Source organism: Zalophus californianus, chromosome 15 (genome assembly GCF_009762305.2).
Source record: "Zalophus californianus isolate mZalCal1 chromosome 15, mZalCal1.pri.v2, whole genome shotgun sequence".
Lineage (NCBI taxonomy): Eukaryota > Metazoa > Chordata > Mammalia > Carnivora > Otariidae > Zalophus > Zalophus californianus.
In genome coordinates this window covers 48,206,956-48,224,043 of record NC_045609.1, presented here as the reverse complement: position 1 = coordinate 48,224,043, position 17,088 = coordinate 48,206,956, and the positions used below count along the sequence as shown (strand labels likewise).

Genomic DNA, 17,088 nt, shown 5'->3' with positions numbered 1-17,088 from the left:
GAAAAAGAAATCACAAAAGCAATTCCATTTATAATAACATCAAAAAGAACAGGGGCGCCTGGGTGGCTTAGTTGGTTAAGCATCTGCCTTTGGCTCAGGTCATGATCCCAGGGTCCTGCTGGGATGGAGCTCCTTGCGCACTGGGCTCCTTGCTCTGGGGGGGAATCTGCTTCTCCCTCTCCCTTTCCCTCTGCCTGCCATTCCCCCTGCTTGTGTGCTCTCTCTCCCCCTCCCCGCTCTGTCAAATAAATAAATAAATAAATAAATAAATAAATAAATAAATAAATCTTTAAATAAAAAAAGACTACTACTTAGGAACAAACTTAACCAATGAGGTAAAAGTCTTACACAAAACCATAAAACCTCTTAAATGCAATTAAAGATTTGAAAAAATGGAAACATATCCCATGTCTGTGGGTTGGAAGACTTAATACTGTTAAGTTGTCAATACTATCCAAAAGAATCTACAGATTCAATGCAATCCCTATCAAAATACCATGTTTTGGGGGTGCCTGGGTGGCTCAGTTGGTTAAGCGTCTGCCTTTGGCTCAGGTCATGATCCCAGGGTCCTGGGATCGAGTCCCCTATTGGGCTCCCCCTGATCTGCGGGGAGCCTGCTTCTCCCTCTGCCTGCTCTGCTGCTGCTCCCCCTGCTTGTGCTCTCTCTCTGACAAATAAATTAAAAAAAAAAAAAAGAAAAAGAATAATCACATTTCCTGATTTCAAAACTTACTACAAGGCTACTCGAATCAAAAAAGTGTGATACTGACACAAAGACAAATAGACCAATGAAACAGAATAGAGAACCTGGAAATAAACCCTCACATATATGGTCAAATGATTTTGAACAAGACTGCCAAGACCATTCCATGAGAAAAAGACACTCTTTTTAACAAATGATGCTCTGAAAATTGGATATCCACATGAACAAGTAAAACTGGATCCTTATCTAACACCTAATAAAAAATTAAACACCTAATACAAAAATTAAATGGATCTGACCTAAGTGTAAGACCTAAAACCATAAAACTCTTGGAAGAAAACATGGGAGAAAAGCATGACATTGGATTTGGCAATGACTTCTTAGATTTGACACCAAAAGCACAGGCAACAAAAGAAAAAAATTTAAAAACTGGCCTTTGTGAAAATTTAAAAATATTGTGCCTCAAAAGACAATATCAGCATAGTAAAAAGGCAACCCACAGAATGTGAGAAAATATTTGCAAATCATGTTATCTGATAAGGGGTTAATATTCAGAATATATATAAAACTTAAATTCAACAACAAAGACCAAATTCAAAAATGGACAAAGGACTTAAATAAACATTTCTCCAAGAGTATAGAAATAGGCAATAAGCACATGAAAAGATGCTCAATATCACTAATGATTAGGAAAATGGAACTCAAAACCACAAGGAATTGGGGCGCCTGGGTGGCTCAGTCGTTAAGCATCTGCTTTGGCTCAGGTCATGATCACAGGGTCTTGGGATTGAGCCCCACATCGGGCTCCCTGCTCAGCAGGAAGCCTGCTTCTCCCCTCCCACTCCCTCTGCTTGTGTTCCCTCTCTGTCAAATAAATAAATAAAATATTAAAAAAAAAAAAAACCCACAAGGAGCACTATCTCATACCCATTAGAATAGCTATGATCAAAAACCCCCAGAAAATAACAAGTGTTGGTGAGGATGTGGAGAAATTTCAAGCCTTGTGCAGTTCTTGGGAATGTAAAATGGTACAGTGCTATGGAACACAGCACAGCAGTTCCTCAGAAAATTAGTAATAAAATTTCCATATGATTCAGTAATTTCACTTCTGGAAATATAAGTAAAAGAATTAAAAGGAGGCTCAGGAAGAGACATTTTACACTATCGTTCATAGCAACACTATTCCCAATAACTAAAATATGAAAGCAATCCAAGTGTCCAGGGACAGATGAATGGATAAGCAGAATGGAATATTATTCAGCCTTAAAAGAAAGGAAATTCTGATCCATGCTATAATGTAGATGAAACTTGAGAATATTATGTTAAATGAAATAAGCCAATCACACACAAAAAATACTATGATTCTACTTATTTGAGGTACTTAGAGTATCAAAACCAGAGACAGAAAGCAGAAGGGTGGTTGCCATGAGATGGGTGGGTGGAATGAAGTTATTTTTTAATGGGTATAGTTTGTTTTACATAATGAAATGAGTTATGGATATGGTAGGTGGTAATTGTTACACAATATTATAAATGTAGTTAATACCACTGGACAGTACTCTTAAAAATGGGTAAGAAGTAAATTTTATGCTAAAATATTTCACAATTTAAATAGGAAAGAAAAAATAGCCACCTCAAACCCCAAAAACTCTTTAAAGGGAATTAATTAATTAGCATCAGGGAGGTACAAGTCAAATCCCCAAAGTTTCTGAGAAAAGAAAAAGGGTGAATGGAGACCAGAGTTGGTGCCTCCAGAAATATGTATCATAGATCTAGTCAGCATAAGAACCTGGATTTTTTTTTAAAGTGGTAAGATAAATCACCAAACTAAAAAATTCATAAAAGGACTAGTCCTAATCTTACCTGAACAAGATATCGTGGATCCACATTTAAATACGGAGACAGAGGGTTCATACCAGTCACTAGAGAGAGAACATCACATTGTGATGAAATTATAAAAAATTATTTCATTTAGTGTTAACTACACTGTTTCGGGTGTTTTCCAATTTTGATTTACAGGCTCACTGAATAGATGAGATTTTCTCCTTTTCTACGCTTATCCTGTCTGGCAATTTTGGGGCTGTCTCCTCCTGAAGTCCTGAACCTGAAACCAGGTCCTGCACTAGTGGCTCAGGCTCTCATACCAAGAAGATATTGGCAATAACGTGGATCAAATAATCAAAGTAGAAGGAAGCACAGTCCAAGTCAATTATAAAGCTGATTTCCTCTACTTTGCTACAAGGATGCTTGACATCTATACAAACTGCAAAAATAAGATTGACAAGAGACCAATGAATTCCATGGGAAAAACAGTGTCCGGGTTATGCGTTATATATAAACATTTTTAGGCAGTTCCTTCAAATCTTAGTATTGACAATTGCTGACAAAGGTGATTTGCTGTGGCAGGTTAGATCATTCTTGGGTCATCACCAAAGGAATGGGGGTCAGGACAAAAGAAAACAGAAACTCTCAGAGAGCCAGACTTGAATCCCACTAACTTTGACAATGGAAGAAAATCTACCAGGGAAAATCAACTTTCTCACATTCTAAATTTAATCCTTGAATCCTCTGATTGCTCACAATCTATGAAATACCCATGACTCTAGTCCTTTCATCAACTGAAAGTCCTATTAATTCTATATTCAATATTCATCTTGAACTGTTACTTACCACAATCCTTATTGCTACTGACTCTAATCCTTTCATCAATTGAAAGTCCTATTAATTCTATATTCAATATTCATCTTGAACTGTTACTTACCACCATCCTTATTGCTACCATCTTAGTCCAACCATTAAATCTCACCTAGACTACAGTAACAATCTCCTACCTAAATGGACTCCTTAATTTGCTCTAGTCTGTTCAACTCACTTCCTATATAGTAACTAAAATGATTTTTTTTAGGCAAAGGAAATCAGCCCTAATGGCTTCCATTCACACTTGTAATCAAATCCAAACTCCTTACCATGGCTTATAAAACACTGCATTAGTGGCCATTACTTGCTCTCCTGATCTCATTATCTCCTACCGCTCCAACTCCCTGGCAACTTTGTAGACACACTGGCCCATCAGCCTTTCTTTAAACATGTCAAGTCCCCCCCTTCCCCGACCAGGGCATTTGGACTAACCATTTTTTCTTGTATACCTCCGTGTGTCCCCGTCCCCGCATTTGTATTGTATTCAGGTCACAGCTCAAATGTCAACACCCTCTAGCTGCTTTCCCTGACCTATTCTAAAAAGGCGCTCTGCTCCCATCGCCATCTCTCGATCCTGTTTTGATGCCTTTACATACGCTTATCATTAACTGAAATTTGTTTGTGTTACTTGGCTCACTTCAATAGGATGTAAACTCCATGAAAGCAACAATCATCTCTTTTAATCACTGGTAGTCCTGCCCACAGAAAAGTCGTTGGCCCATTCCAGGTGCTAAGTGAATGGTGTTCACCCTAGACCTCTCAATTTACCTTAAAATCTTAATCAAATTAATGTAACAATGCTTTGTCACATTAAGGCAGTGCCGTTTGTGCTCCAAAACTCAGACCTCAGAAGACTTATACGTAAGATGTGTTCCAGATTCAGTTTTGACAGAAGTGACACTAGGGCAGTTTTGTTCTTGAGCACAAAAGACCTGGAGAAGACCAAGTTCTATTCATCCAGTTGAATACCCACAAAGTCCCAAACATCTGGAAGACATATTCACAGGATTGAGAGGGCACAGGCAGGGTATACATGCTTCTGCACTTTTGATCTTGTATGTTTCCTTTCCGAAAAGTCTTACCCGGCTTCTTTTTTCAAGTCCATAAATGGCCTTTAAAGTGCAGTTCACTTCTCAGCTCCTCCGCTGGCCCGACTCAAATTTCTTTCTTGCCTATCTTCAATATTAAATGTTTTGCCCTGACGGCTACATTGCGGTTTCGAAACACGTGACTTTGTGCTTAAAAGTTATTTACAGGCTATTTGGAATGTATTTACTTGCAGAGCTAGGCTCTCCTCTTAATTTAAAGTCAAGCACACAGCCCAACTCACAAGGAATGTGTGGGAGAAAATATAAGGCACTAAGCTCGTATATAAAGAGAAGAAAACATGCCAACATCCCGAGCCCAGGTCACTCGGACAGAACTTCTCGGGGATCCATGACTTCAAAAACTCGTTCAATCTTGAAAGAGCGGCAGCGCAAACACACTATGCCAACCACTGGTACCGAAGATTGTGAACGCCAGCCAAAAAAAAGGACAGTACATACTACACGTCTGGCGGAGTCGCAAGAACCACTGAGAAATGTTCACAAGGTAGGCCCGATACTTACGCGGGACGCCGGCCAAATCCGCGTGCGAGTAACCTGCCCCGCCGGCTCCGAAAAAGCCGGCCAACCCCCCTGTGGTTTTGTTCCCGCTTCCCCCGCCGCTCTCCATGGTGTCACAGCAAACTGCCCGTCTGCTTCTCACCGCCGCCTCAGGCCGGGTTCGTCGGCTCCGCCGTTGCTCCCCAGAAAACGCGGGGAGACCCGCGTAACCAAGGCCTCCTTCTCACGGTGACCTTCCGGGAGCCGGTACCCGCTAATCCTTGCACTTCCGCTTTACGACATTATACGTCTCGGAAACCGGAAGCGGCTGACGGCAGCCTTCCGGTGGTGGGAAAGTGAACCAAGCCAGAATCAAAGCGGCGCATCCTGAGGCAGGTGGGGGTGCCTGTGGAAGAGGGAAGGCAGGCGACTGGTTAGGGCTTGGCTCGGGAGGCCGGCGGAGCAGCAACTGCAGAAACAGGCAGTGGCAGAGAGGGAATGGTGCCTGGAGGCGCCGAGGAGGAGGCGCAGTCCGTCCCTCTCAGGGTTAGTGAATGAGGCTCTCCGCCCGGGCCGGCCCGGGGACTCTGCGCTGCGGGTCCCAAGCATGAGTGCGGGCCCCGGCTGTGAGCCCTGCACCAAGCGACCCCGCTGGGGCGCCGCTGCAACTTCTCCGCTGGCCGCCTCGGACGCCCGGAGCTTCCCCGGCAGGCAGAGGCGCGTCCTCGAGTCCAAGGACGCTCCCGTGCAGTTCAGGGTCCCACCGTCCTCGTCAGGCTGCGTCCCGGGGCGGGCGGGACCGCACAGAGGCAGCTCCACCTCGCTTGGTACGTGGGGAAATAAAGATCTTTGTCCTTCGCTTTGGCCCAGACCTCTTCTTGGTCTCTGCCTGGGGACCCAGGGACTCCATCCACCCCTTTCTGGTCTTGTGTGCACCACTCTCGGGCCCTCTTGCTGAGCCAGTAAGGCCACTGGTAGGGGAATGCGGCCTCATTTTCCCCGTTGGGATTGGTGGTGTGAGAAACCCTGATGAGCAGTCACTCACAAGGTGGAAAATGGCAGTAGACTCCACCTGTTTGCTTTCCTCGGGTTTGAGAAGTTGCATTAGTTGTTAAGGAAGTCTAATTGTGTATATGAAGCTTCAGCCTTTAGGTGAAAAAGAAAGGTACAAAGAAGTTCACAACTTCTCTTGGTTCGGATTCTGCATCCTGGGGGTGCAGAGCTGTTAGTATTAGCTGGCATTGTGCTTGTTTCTGGCATACAGTGTTGAACAAGAGTAACTTGGGCTCTGTCTTCAGATCCCAAAATCTATCAGGAGAGATAATTACGAAAGTCCACATGCTTACAGGTGAAGGACATACATCATTATGGTAGGAGTCAGGAGTCTGAATCCAGTCTGTGGGATCAAAGATAATCTCCCAGAAGATGAGGTGCTTATTTTAAGGACTGAAAAAGGATGAAGAGTTAGATAGAAAAGAGTAAGGAAGTGTTCCTGAAGTGCAGCTGGTGCATACTGTCAACAGGAGACAGTAATGAGAGATGGGGCTGCAGGGAGATAGGCAAAGATCAGATCATACTGGAAATATGGGCAGTGCTGAGGGTTTTGAACTTTACCTCTAAGGGCAATGAGAATCTTTTAATGCATTTTCAGTAGGGAAGTGACTTTATATATATGTGCATGGACACACATCTTTTTTTTTTTTTAAGGTCTCTGGCTGGTGTGTAGAAAATGAAGAATGGATTGAAAGGGAGGGGAAGTGCATGCCCAAGACTAGAGGAGTTAGTCTAGGTGGGCGATAATAATGGTTTATACTTGGTTGTGGACAGCAGGGAAGGAGAGAAGTGGATGGATTCAGAGAGAATGAGATCTGTGGGTTTGTACCTCATAAGAAATAAATTTGTGCTGGAAATACAGATTTGGGGACTTTTGGCATAAACATGATAATCAATGTTATGGAAGTAGATTAGATCACATAAAGCATGTAGAGAAAGGTGACCTAGGACAGAAACTTTAGGAACACCATCATCTAAGAGTAGACTGAAGAGAAGCAGCCAGAAGAGTAGAATGAAAGCCTGGCTTTTGTTGTGTCATGCAAGAAAGAGAACATTTCAAAGAGGATGCATTTGTCAACAGTGTAAGAGGCTGGCCAGAGGTCAGACAGTCTTTGGGTTAATGGTGTAAACTTAGTTCTCTCAGGACTTAGAGGCAGTGGGGAGTAGACCTCAACTAAATATTGAAGGATGAGCAGGATTTGCTGTATAGATAAAGGAGAGAAAGAATTAAATATGCAGAGGGAATGGCATGTGCAAAGGTGGTAGGACTGGAGCATAAAATGACAGGAGTGACAGGACTTGAGGCCAGGAAGAAGGGCAGAACTTATGGACAAATTCTAGTGCCATTTCAAGGAGTTTGGACTTTATTCTGTGGTTAATGGGGAGCCACTGAAAGCTTTTAAAAAGGGAGATAACATTTGGTTAATATTTTAGAAAAGATGGCTTGTGGCCTTTGGACTTCTCTGATTGCAGTCCACTGTATAAATTTCGGTTGGTACATGGAGTAAGAAATCTATGACCTCGGTAAATATGCCATATTTATTACAAACATGTTTCATGGAATAATACCTATTATGTATGACACATTTTTACATTGTCTGTATTTCACTAAAAAAAGTTAGTCCTTTATATAACACTGGGTTAGAGAAAGTCAAGACTAGACAAGGAGACCAGTTGCCAGAAACAAATGCAGTTGTCCAAAAAGTGGTGTATCTGTTCTTTGATATTGGTGCTGTTTTGAAGATGAAGAGGAAGTAATGGATTTCAGGTTTAGGCCATAGATTACAGAGAACTTGGTGAAGGAGAGTGGAAGAGAGGGACAACTGAGGTGACCTCCAAGTACTGTGTCAGACTTCTGCGAGAACCTAATTTGTGGGCCCATTAACTTTATTTGCATATAAAGGTGGAAGAGTTAGTTGCAAGTGGAGGGGGGCAGTCCTCATGGTTGGATCTTCTTATTTTCTGCAGATTTCTGCAGGAGAGGAACCAAATTAATACTTGGGCTGTACTTTATGTGTATAAATGTTTTTGTATACCGGGCACAGGACACCAATAAACAAAATGTGCAAAGTCTAAACAAAAACTATTGTTTCAAATTTGTAAGTCTTTTAGGAACTTGGTATTTAAAATTTTAGTATATAGTTATTTTAGGAAAGTAGGTGAGAAGGAAATGGATATTCATTCAACATCTTTAAATTTTGTGTTATTTACTTACCTGGGCATATTTCTTATATTGGTTGAAATCTGCATGTAGGCAGAACTCAGGGTGCTATTCACCTTCTGATGGGAGCTCCTCTTTTCTGCCTTTTATAACTACCTAGAGTTTCTCTTCCTGCTCCAGGCATGGTCTAAGTGTAGGTCAGTGGTGGGTGGTGGTGTTTGGGGTCGGGGGTGGGGTGGGGGGGAGTTGGAGCCGTTTTATCCCCCTTCCTCCATGTCATTCCTTCAGCCTCAGTGCTGTCAGAATCAACTTCAGACCTCTTTCCTCTCAAAACTCCCACTGTCCATCACTCTTTTGTCTCACCGTATCCTTCCTTCTCATACCTTATCTTGCTGGTGCTGGAGGAAGGGGACTTTGTGTGGAGGTGGGGTGTTCCTTTGAAATGCAGGTGAATTTCAAAGCATTTTGTGTCTTTTGCTTGTGTCAGCAGCATCTAATTGATTTGCTCATTGAACATTGAAATACACTGGTTACTGAGTGATGTTAACTAATGAGATTAAGTGTGAATGGTGTGAAATCAGAATAAAGTTGGAGAACTACTGATCTCAGTGAAAAAGAGATTGGGTGGAAGTGTTGGGAGAGAAGACGTTTGTTGAATTTCTGCTTTGTGAAGACTGGACACTTAGTATTTTCTCTCATTGATCTACATAAGCCTTGAAGTAGATATTTACTGCTAACCCTATTTTATAGGTGAGGAAATAGGAGCTCAACGAAGTGAAGTACTAGTAAGCGACTGAGCAAAGATCTCAGTCCAAGATCTTGTTTGACTCCAGATCTTGTATCGTTTTCATCACCTCCCACTGCCCTCCGTTTTGTTTCCTGGAATTATTTCTAGTAAAAAGAAAGAAATTACCATATAATGTGGGAAGCATAATTTTATGCTTATTTCAGGAATAAGGGGGTAAAATTCTGAAGCAGTCCTGTGGCATGTTGCAAAAGAAACCTTTGAAAGCCAGAAGTAGTGGTATTGGAAAGAGAAGTAGGGCTCTCAGAAGGACTGAGGAATGTTTTATTATCAGGAAATACTGGTTCCTCAGCTCTTGCTCCTCCTCCTTTATCCTGTTCACAGGCTTCAGGAATTATAGTAGGAAACTTGAAGCTGGAGAAATGACACATTCTCAGTGTCAGAGCTGCAGGAGAACACTTCATACTTTCTTAGGAAATAATGTTGCAGGCAGTCTTTTGATTCGTAGACTTGCCCTCATAGAGCTGTGCATACCATTTTATCCCTATATTTATGGAGAAATGTGTTTTAAACTCCTCACTGACTCAAAAAGTGAATTTTTGGCTCCTTGCTGGTTTGTAATTTGAGGATTTTCTACACTTGTGTTTGATGTAATGAAATTAAATAGAGAAAGAAGGAACTACAGAAAAAGTCTTGGAATCAAGTGGTTCATCCTTTTCTGATTCAAGCTAATTTTTTTCTCTGAAGCCTGATTTTCTGTAGAAGTACTAACAATAAAATCACTGAAATAGTGGTGTTTAACAAGAAAATCAAATATAATAACCTTTTTGTGATAGAAACTATTTTTAAAATGCTGATCCAAGATTTTTTACTAGTTGGAATGTTAGTATTTTATGTAAGGAATGTAGGGAATGAATTATAGGGCACTAAAATACAGTGATAAAGCTGTTGGTTTTCATATGTTTGGGACAGCATCTGTTTTGCTCATGTTAAGGTGTTTGAGGTGACATAAACAAATAAGAATGAGTCTGTGACTTAGGTGCCTAGATTCTTACATTGCAGTTTGGGGAATAGCTGAGAATGTTTAAGATTTTATATTTTCTTATACTGAGATATTATATACATTTAGTCCATAGGCAGTGCAGTTAATTTTGAAAACATGCTTATTAATGATTATGTAAATTGTAGTTTGCATTTATTTATGTTGCTTCTTCCTTTGCTGAGCCACAAATTCACTTTTGCTATTGTCTGCTGGTCATTTCTATCTAGTTATCTCTTTGGCATCTCAAATTTAGTATGTTCACGATTAATCTAATCATATTTTCCCCTAAATCCAGTCGTCTTTTTTTTTTTTTAATTAAAGGGTCAGGGATATAGACTCCACCCCTTACAGGGAAGAGCGGCAAAGCCCTCTTTTTTTTTTTTTTAGATTTTATTCATTTGTCAGAGAGAGCACAAGCAGCGGGGTGGGGGCGGGTAGGCGGCAGGCAGAGGGAGAAGTAGGCTCCCTGCTGAGCAAGGAGCCAATGCAGGACTCCCTCACAGGACCCTGGGATCATGACCCGAGCCAAAGGCAGACACTTAACTGACTGAGCCACCCAGGAGTCTTGGAGAAGCAGACTCTCCGCTGAGCAGGGAGCCCCACGTGAGGCTTGATCCCAGAACCCTGGGATCATGACCTGAGCCAAAGGCAGATGCCTAACTGACTGAGCCACCCAGGCGCCCCTCCAGTTGTCTTATAGTCTACATTTTTACTTAATGCTGTAACCATCTTTCAAGTCTATCAGACTTAAAGCTTAGTGTCACCTTTAATGTCTATCATTGTGAAGTCTGTGATGACTCCTTTCTCAACTTTTATTCTCTGTTCTCACAATGACTAGTTTTGGTCCTTGGCCATTAGTTCTCCAACCTAGTTGATGATTGTCAAAATCACTTTTTGAAAAAAATGCAGATACCAGCTTCCCTCATGACTCCCATCATCACACATAGATTGATTCAGTAGGTCTGGGGCCTGGCCCTAGGATCCATTAATTACCAGCCCCCTGATGATTCAGATGGTTTGGGAACCACTGACCTAGACCAATAGCTTCCTTGCTAGTTTCTACCAATAGACTCTTGCTTCTTGCCCCTTCAGTTTTGCCCTCCAAGGTATGTATCGTGCATGACTGGGCACCTCCTAGATTTGACTTCTGGAATTATAGCTCTGAGTGTGACCTGAGACTTTTTTGTACCTCTTTTTTTTTTGTTGTTTTTTGTTAAAAGGTTTTATTTATTTATTTGACAGAGAGAGACACAGCGAGAGAGGGAACACAGCAGGGGGAGTGGGAGAGGGAGAAGCAGGCTTCCTGCGGAGCAGGGAGCCTGAAGTGGGGCTCGATCCCGGGACCCTGGGATCATGAGCCAAAGGCAGATGCTTAACGACTGAGCCACTCAGGCGCCCCCCCCCCCTTTTTAAAGATTTTATTTATTTATTGACAGAGAGGGTGAGAGAGCACAAGCAGGGAGCAGGGAGAACAGTAGAGGGAGAGAGAGAAGCAGGCTCCCTGCTGAGCAGGGAGGCTGACTTGGGGCTCCATCCCAGGACCCTGGAGTCACGACCTGAGCCAAAGGCAGACGCTTAACCTTCTGAGCCACCCAGGTGCCCCGTTTGTACCTCTTTTTGTGGGTCATTCAAGAACCTCTATGATATGGTCCTAGCTGACTTTTCAATCATATTTTCTGTTGCTTTCTTTTTAAGTTCTTTATATTTCCCTGGCATTGGTGCCTTTGCTTATGATTTTCCTTTTATGTGACTACCTGTTTATTCTTCAAGGAACAATTCAAGCCCTGCTTATCAGATTGTCCCACTTACTCCAGTTCCCTAAAATAGTCTTTTCTAGGAAATACCTTAATTCCTTATCAGGATCTCTTTTAATACTAAAGGTAGTTAAGAATCGACATTTACTGAGCATGCACCAGATTGTGCCTTAAACACCTTGCATGTGTTGTTTAATTTAAACCACATAATAAACCCAGGAGAGGTACTGTTAATTTGCAAGTTTACAAATAAGTAATTTGAGAAACAGAAAAATGATCCCTCACAAGGACACATAGGAATCCAATGGGAGAACTAGGATTTGAATCCAGGTGATTTGATTTCAGAGCCTGTACTCTCATCCCTTAGGCCATACCAGCTCTCTCAGGGGCCTGTCACTTTCTACTCTATGCCAAATGCATTTATATTTATATTTCTGCCTTATCTCCCATTGCTTGAGTGTGGAAGGAGTGCTTAATATCTGTTTAATTCACAGAACCTAGCACAATGCCTTACATATATAAATGCTGCTATAGGTATTTTATACTTGAAGGCAGGTATGCGTATACATAATTGTTTTGGTGTGTGTCTTTTTTTTTTTTTTTTTACAGTTTTCAAACAAAAGACTATTACCAGTTGGATGGACACTAAAGGAATCAAGACAACTGAATCAGAAAGGTATAGAAACATGCCTATATAGAAAAATGAATAACATGATACATGAATGTTTTATCTTGTTTCATGCTACTCTTTCTCCTTGCTTTCCCATTTTTCTTTATATTCATTCTTTCAGTTTATAAATGATAATTTTTTAGAGTCTTTCATGTGCTAGGGTCTGTCCTATATACTTGACATACAGAGATGAAAGAGGAATATAGTCTCTGTTTTTAAGATACTTATAGTATACCGGTGGCAGATGCAACAACACATGATTATTACATAGTGTGATAAATAGGACAGTAAAGGTATAAACAGAGAACAGTGGTGGTTAACATATAGAACAAAGAATTAGCTTTACCTTTGCAGGAAGGCCTGCCAGGAGGTGAGTGAAGTTTAACATTTAAAGGAAGGGCAGGTGTTTCCCAGGCATAGAGTTGGGGAAAGGACATTATAGGCATATGTGCAAAGTCATGGAGTCATGAAAGAGCATGCTCTGTATTTAGGAAATCACCAGTGTTTAATTATTGCTGTGATATTGGGAATGTGATTGGATAAGTGATTTTTTTATACCATAAATTCTTTTTATTGTATCATAAGTTCTGTTGTCTCATTAGTTCTTTCTATTCTGTTGTAGTTTGCATAGTAAAGAAAACAACAATACAAGAGTAGAATCCATGATGAGTTCTGTACAAAAAGATAACTTTTATCAACATAATATGGAAAAATTAGAAAATGTTTCTCAGCTAAGTCTTGATAAATCACCTGTTGAAAAAAGTACACAGTATTTGAACCAGCATCAGACTGCAGCTATGTGTAAGTGGCAAAATGAAGGGAAACATACAGAGCGGCTTTTAGAAAGTGAGCCTCCGACAGTAACTCTGGTGCCAGAGCGGTTCAGTAATGCTAACGTTGATCAGTCGCCTGGAAATGATGAGCACAGTGACACAGATAGTGAGGGAAGTAGAGATAACCAACAATTTTTGACACCTGTAAAGTTTACAAATACAAAGCAGACCACAGAAGGTGAGCAGGCCAGAGAAGCCAGAAGCCACCAGAAGTGTAGCAAGTCTTGCCATCCTGTAGAAGACTGTGCAGGTTGTCAGCAGGAAGAGATAGATGTGGTGCCAGAGAGTCCCTTGTCAGACATCGGCTCTGAGGATGTTGGTACTGAACTGAAAAATGCCAACAAATTGAGTAGACAAGAGAGTAGTTTAGGAAATTCTCCTCCTTTTGAAAAAGAAAGTGAACCTGAGTCACCAATGGATGTAGATAATTCCAAAAATAGTTGTCAGGACTCAGAAGCAGATGAAGAGACAAGTCCAGGTTTTGATGAGCAAGAAGATAGCAATTCCTCCCAAACAGCAAGTAAACCTTCAAGGTTCCAAGCAAGAGAAGCCGACACTGAATTGAGGAAGCGGTCCTCTTCTAAAGGAGGTGAAATTCGTTTACATTTTCAATTTGAAGGAGGAGAGACTCGGAGTGGAATGAATGATTTAAATCCCAGACCACCTGGAAGTACTTCTAGCTTGAATGTAGAATGTAGGAATTCCAAGCAACATGGGAAAAAGGACTCTAAAATCACAGATCATTTCATGAGAATGCCCAAAGCAGAGGACAAAAGGTAATTTTTTTCAAAAAGAGTATCTCCAATAGTGTAATACCTTTTATAACTTTGTAAGGGGGTTTAACCAAATTATGGTTTACACTGAAGCAAAGAAATAGTTGTGTTTCTGTTATTTGTTTATGGTAAATTTAAACCCAGATTCAAAAAGACCAGAAACAGAAAACGAGAAGTAAATAAATATTGTTAATTGGATTTTTTTAGTTTCATAATTTTCCTTCTGAAATTTGTGTGGATTATCAGAATATAAAAATACTAGGTTGATAGTAGTCCCTGTTTATCCATATTTCTAGGTCTTTGTATACTGCATTTTCTCTAATGCTCTGATGGGTAGGCAAGTGACATTGTACTCACTTCGCAAATGAGAAAACTGAAATTTGAGTTAGAGAATTCACTGATATTGTAACTTCTGGCTGGTAATGCTGGGATTTAAATCCCAGTCTGTCTGATTACAAAGCTTACATTTTTACAGTTATCCCATATGGAATCTTAAAGCTTACTCTCCATAATTTCTGTGATATTTTCTATCACATGTGCCACAGTAAGTTCACTTTATTGAAAACTGTTGTCTAGAAACCTGAGAAGTAGCTGATACTATGAACCATGACTCATTTGGCAGTGTACATATTCTTATGCGGTCTGTTTTTTTGGAAGGTAATTTCTGTGTTGAGGAATTCCTTCCACAGACTTGAAAATACGTTCTTCAGTTTTGCTCTAAGTTTTATAAATTTTTCTTTTGATTGCAAATACCAAGGAGAGAGAGCAAGCCTGGCACAATTTTTTTAAGATTTTATTTATGTGTAAGAGAGAGAGTGAGTGTATGCACTTGTGCTAGAATGGGGGAGGGGGAGAGGGAAAAGCATACTCCCTGCTGAGCAGGGAGCCCAAGGCAAGGCTCAGTCCTGAGGATCCTGGGATCATGACCTGAGCGGAAGGCAGACACTTAACTGACTGAGCCACCCACCCAGGTGCCCCTTGGCACGTTTTAAACAATAACATTCTGGGTAAGTTTTCTCCTTGTGTATCTAATAAAACTTAAATAGTAAGTGGTTTGTGACTGAATACATTTGTTTTGACCTTAGAAAAGAACAATGTGAAATCAAGCATCAAAGAACAGAAAAGAAGATACCTAAATACATTCCACCTCACCTTTCTCCAGATAAGAAATGGCTTGGAACTCCTATTGAGGAGATGAGAAGAATGCCTAGGTGTGGGATCCGGCTGCCTCTCTTGAGACCATCTGCCAATCACACAGTAACTATTCGGGTAGGTATTACTTCTTACCTATAAAGAGAGAAGACTCTTAAGTCTTGATTTATTATGATACTTACTAATGTGAAAAACAGACCAAGGCATAGAAACTGCTTCTCTTTTCTGCATATATAAAGTACTAAGAAGTCTATAGATTGCAGAAATATAATGATAGCTTACTTAATATAGCACTTATTACATCCATAAGATGAATCATTGTCGGCTGATAAGGAAATTGACTTGTTCAGTACCTTTTTTTTTTTTAAACTCAGTGGATTCTTTTCTTTCTTTTTGTTTTAAATTCAATTGACATTATTTGTTGAGCATCCTCTATATATTAGGTAGTGGGTTAATCCCTAAAGTTCAAAGTTGTGTATGGTTCAGTATCCTCAAATCATTCTCCAGTTTTACCCTCTTTTCTGAGCTTCAGATTCTTTTAGACATCACTGTTACTGTCCCACAGTTGTCTCAAACTCAACATGTCTAAAACCTTATTTCTAAGAATTGTGGTTAAATGTACATAATATAAAGTTTACTATTTTAACCGTTTTTCAGTGTACATTTCAGTAGCATTAAGTACATGTTGTACAATTATTACCACTATTCATTTCTGGAAAATTTTTATCATGTCATGCAGAAACTATCTGCTAAATAATAACTCTCCATTTCTCACTAGCCCCTGGTAACCTCTTTTATACTTCCTGTAGCTTCTTTTTTGAAGAAGCAATTTTATTGAGGTATATAAAGTTTACCCATCTTAAGTGCTCACTCGGTTCAGTGATATTTAATTTGCTGAGTTAGACAACTATCACCATAATCCAATTTTTATTTTTATTTATTTTAATTTTTTTAATTGACATATCATGTATTCTTTGTTTCAGGGATACAGGTCTGTGATTCATCAGTCTTACACAGTTCAAAACCCTCACCATAGCACATACCCTCCCCAGTGTCTATCACCCAGCCATTCCATCCCTCCAACCCCCCCACCACTCCAGCAACCCTCAGTTTGTTTCCTGAGATTAAGAATTCCTCATATCAGTGAGGTCGTCTGATACATGTCTTTCTCTGATTGACTTATTTCACTCAGCATAACACCCTCCAGTTCCATCCATGTCGTTGCAAATGGCAAGATCTCATTCCCTTTGATGGCTGCATAATATTCCATTGTGTATATATACCACATCTTCTTTATCCATTCATCTGTCAATGGACATCTTGGCTCTTTCCACAGTTTGGCTATTGTGGACATTGCTGCTATAAACATCGGGGTGCACGTACCCCTTCGGATCCCTACATTTGTATCTTTGGGGTAAATACCCAGTAGTGCAATTGCTGGGTCGTAGGGTAGCTCTATTTTCAACTGTTTGAGGAACCTCCATACTGTTTTCCAGAGGGGTTGCACCAACTTGCATTCCCACCAACAGTGTAGGAGGGTTCCCCTTTCTCCGCATCCCCACCAACATCTGTCGTTTCCTGACTTGTTAATTTTAGCCATTCTGACGGGTGTGAGGTGGTATCTCATTGAGGTTTTGATTTGGATTTCCCTGAGCCGAGCGATGTTGAGCACTTTTTCATGTGTCTGTTGGCCATTTGGATGTCTTCTTTGGAAAAAATGTCTGTTCATGTCCTCTGCCCATTTCTTGATTGGATCATTTGTTCTTTGGGTGTTGAGTTTGATAACTTCTTTATAGATTTTGGATACTAGCCCTTTATCTGATATGTCATTTGCAAATATCTTCTCCCATTCTGTTGGTTGTCTTTTGGTTTTGTGGACTGTTTCTTTTGCTGTGCAAAAGCTTTTTATCTTGATGAAA

At 40.6% G+C, this 17,088-nt stretch overlaps 2 protein-coding genes across 9 annotated transcripts in view; one reads left to right on the top strand and one right to left on the bottom strand.

Moving 5' to 3' along the window:
- The window catches only part of LOC113918682 (mitochondrial import inner membrane translocase subunit Tim23), a 30,639-nt gene extending 25,375 nt beyond the window's left edge, over window positions 1-5,264 (bottom strand). For both annotated transcript variants that reach the window (XM_027587376.2, XM_027587385.2), the window contains exons 1-2: window positions 5,011-5,264; window positions 2,567-2,625 (exon numbers count right to left, since the gene is read on the bottom strand). In XM_027587376.2, coding sequence (XP_027443177.1) covers window positions 2,567-2,625; window positions 5,011-5,116 — 165 coding nt within the window. In that variant the 5' untranslated portion in view covers window positions 5,117-5,264. The remainder of the gene's footprint in view (window positions 1-2,566; window positions 2,626-5,010) is intronic.
- Window positions 5,265-5,324: 60 nt separating this feature from the next.
- PARG (poly(ADP-ribose) glycohydrolase) overlaps window positions 5,325-17,088 on the top strand; it is a 128,619-nt gene continuing 116,855 nt past the window's right edge. For 2 of the 7 annotated variants that reach the window (XM_027587241.2, XM_027587232.2), the window contains exons 1-4: window positions 5,353-5,813; window positions 12,351-12,417; window positions 13,034-14,020; window positions 15,103-15,286. In XM_027587241.2, coding sequence (XP_027443042.1) covers window positions 5,594-5,813; window positions 12,351-12,417; window positions 13,034-14,020; window positions 15,103-15,286 — 1,458 coding nt within the window. In that variant the 5' untranslated portion in view covers window positions 5,353-5,593. Of the gene's footprint in view, window positions 5,814-12,350; window positions 12,418-13,033; window positions 14,021-15,102; window positions 15,287-17,088 lie in introns of all 7 variants that reach the window. The other 5 variants (XM_027587264.2, XM_027587248.2, XR_003518632.2 and 2 more) reach the window with 5 other exon arrangements.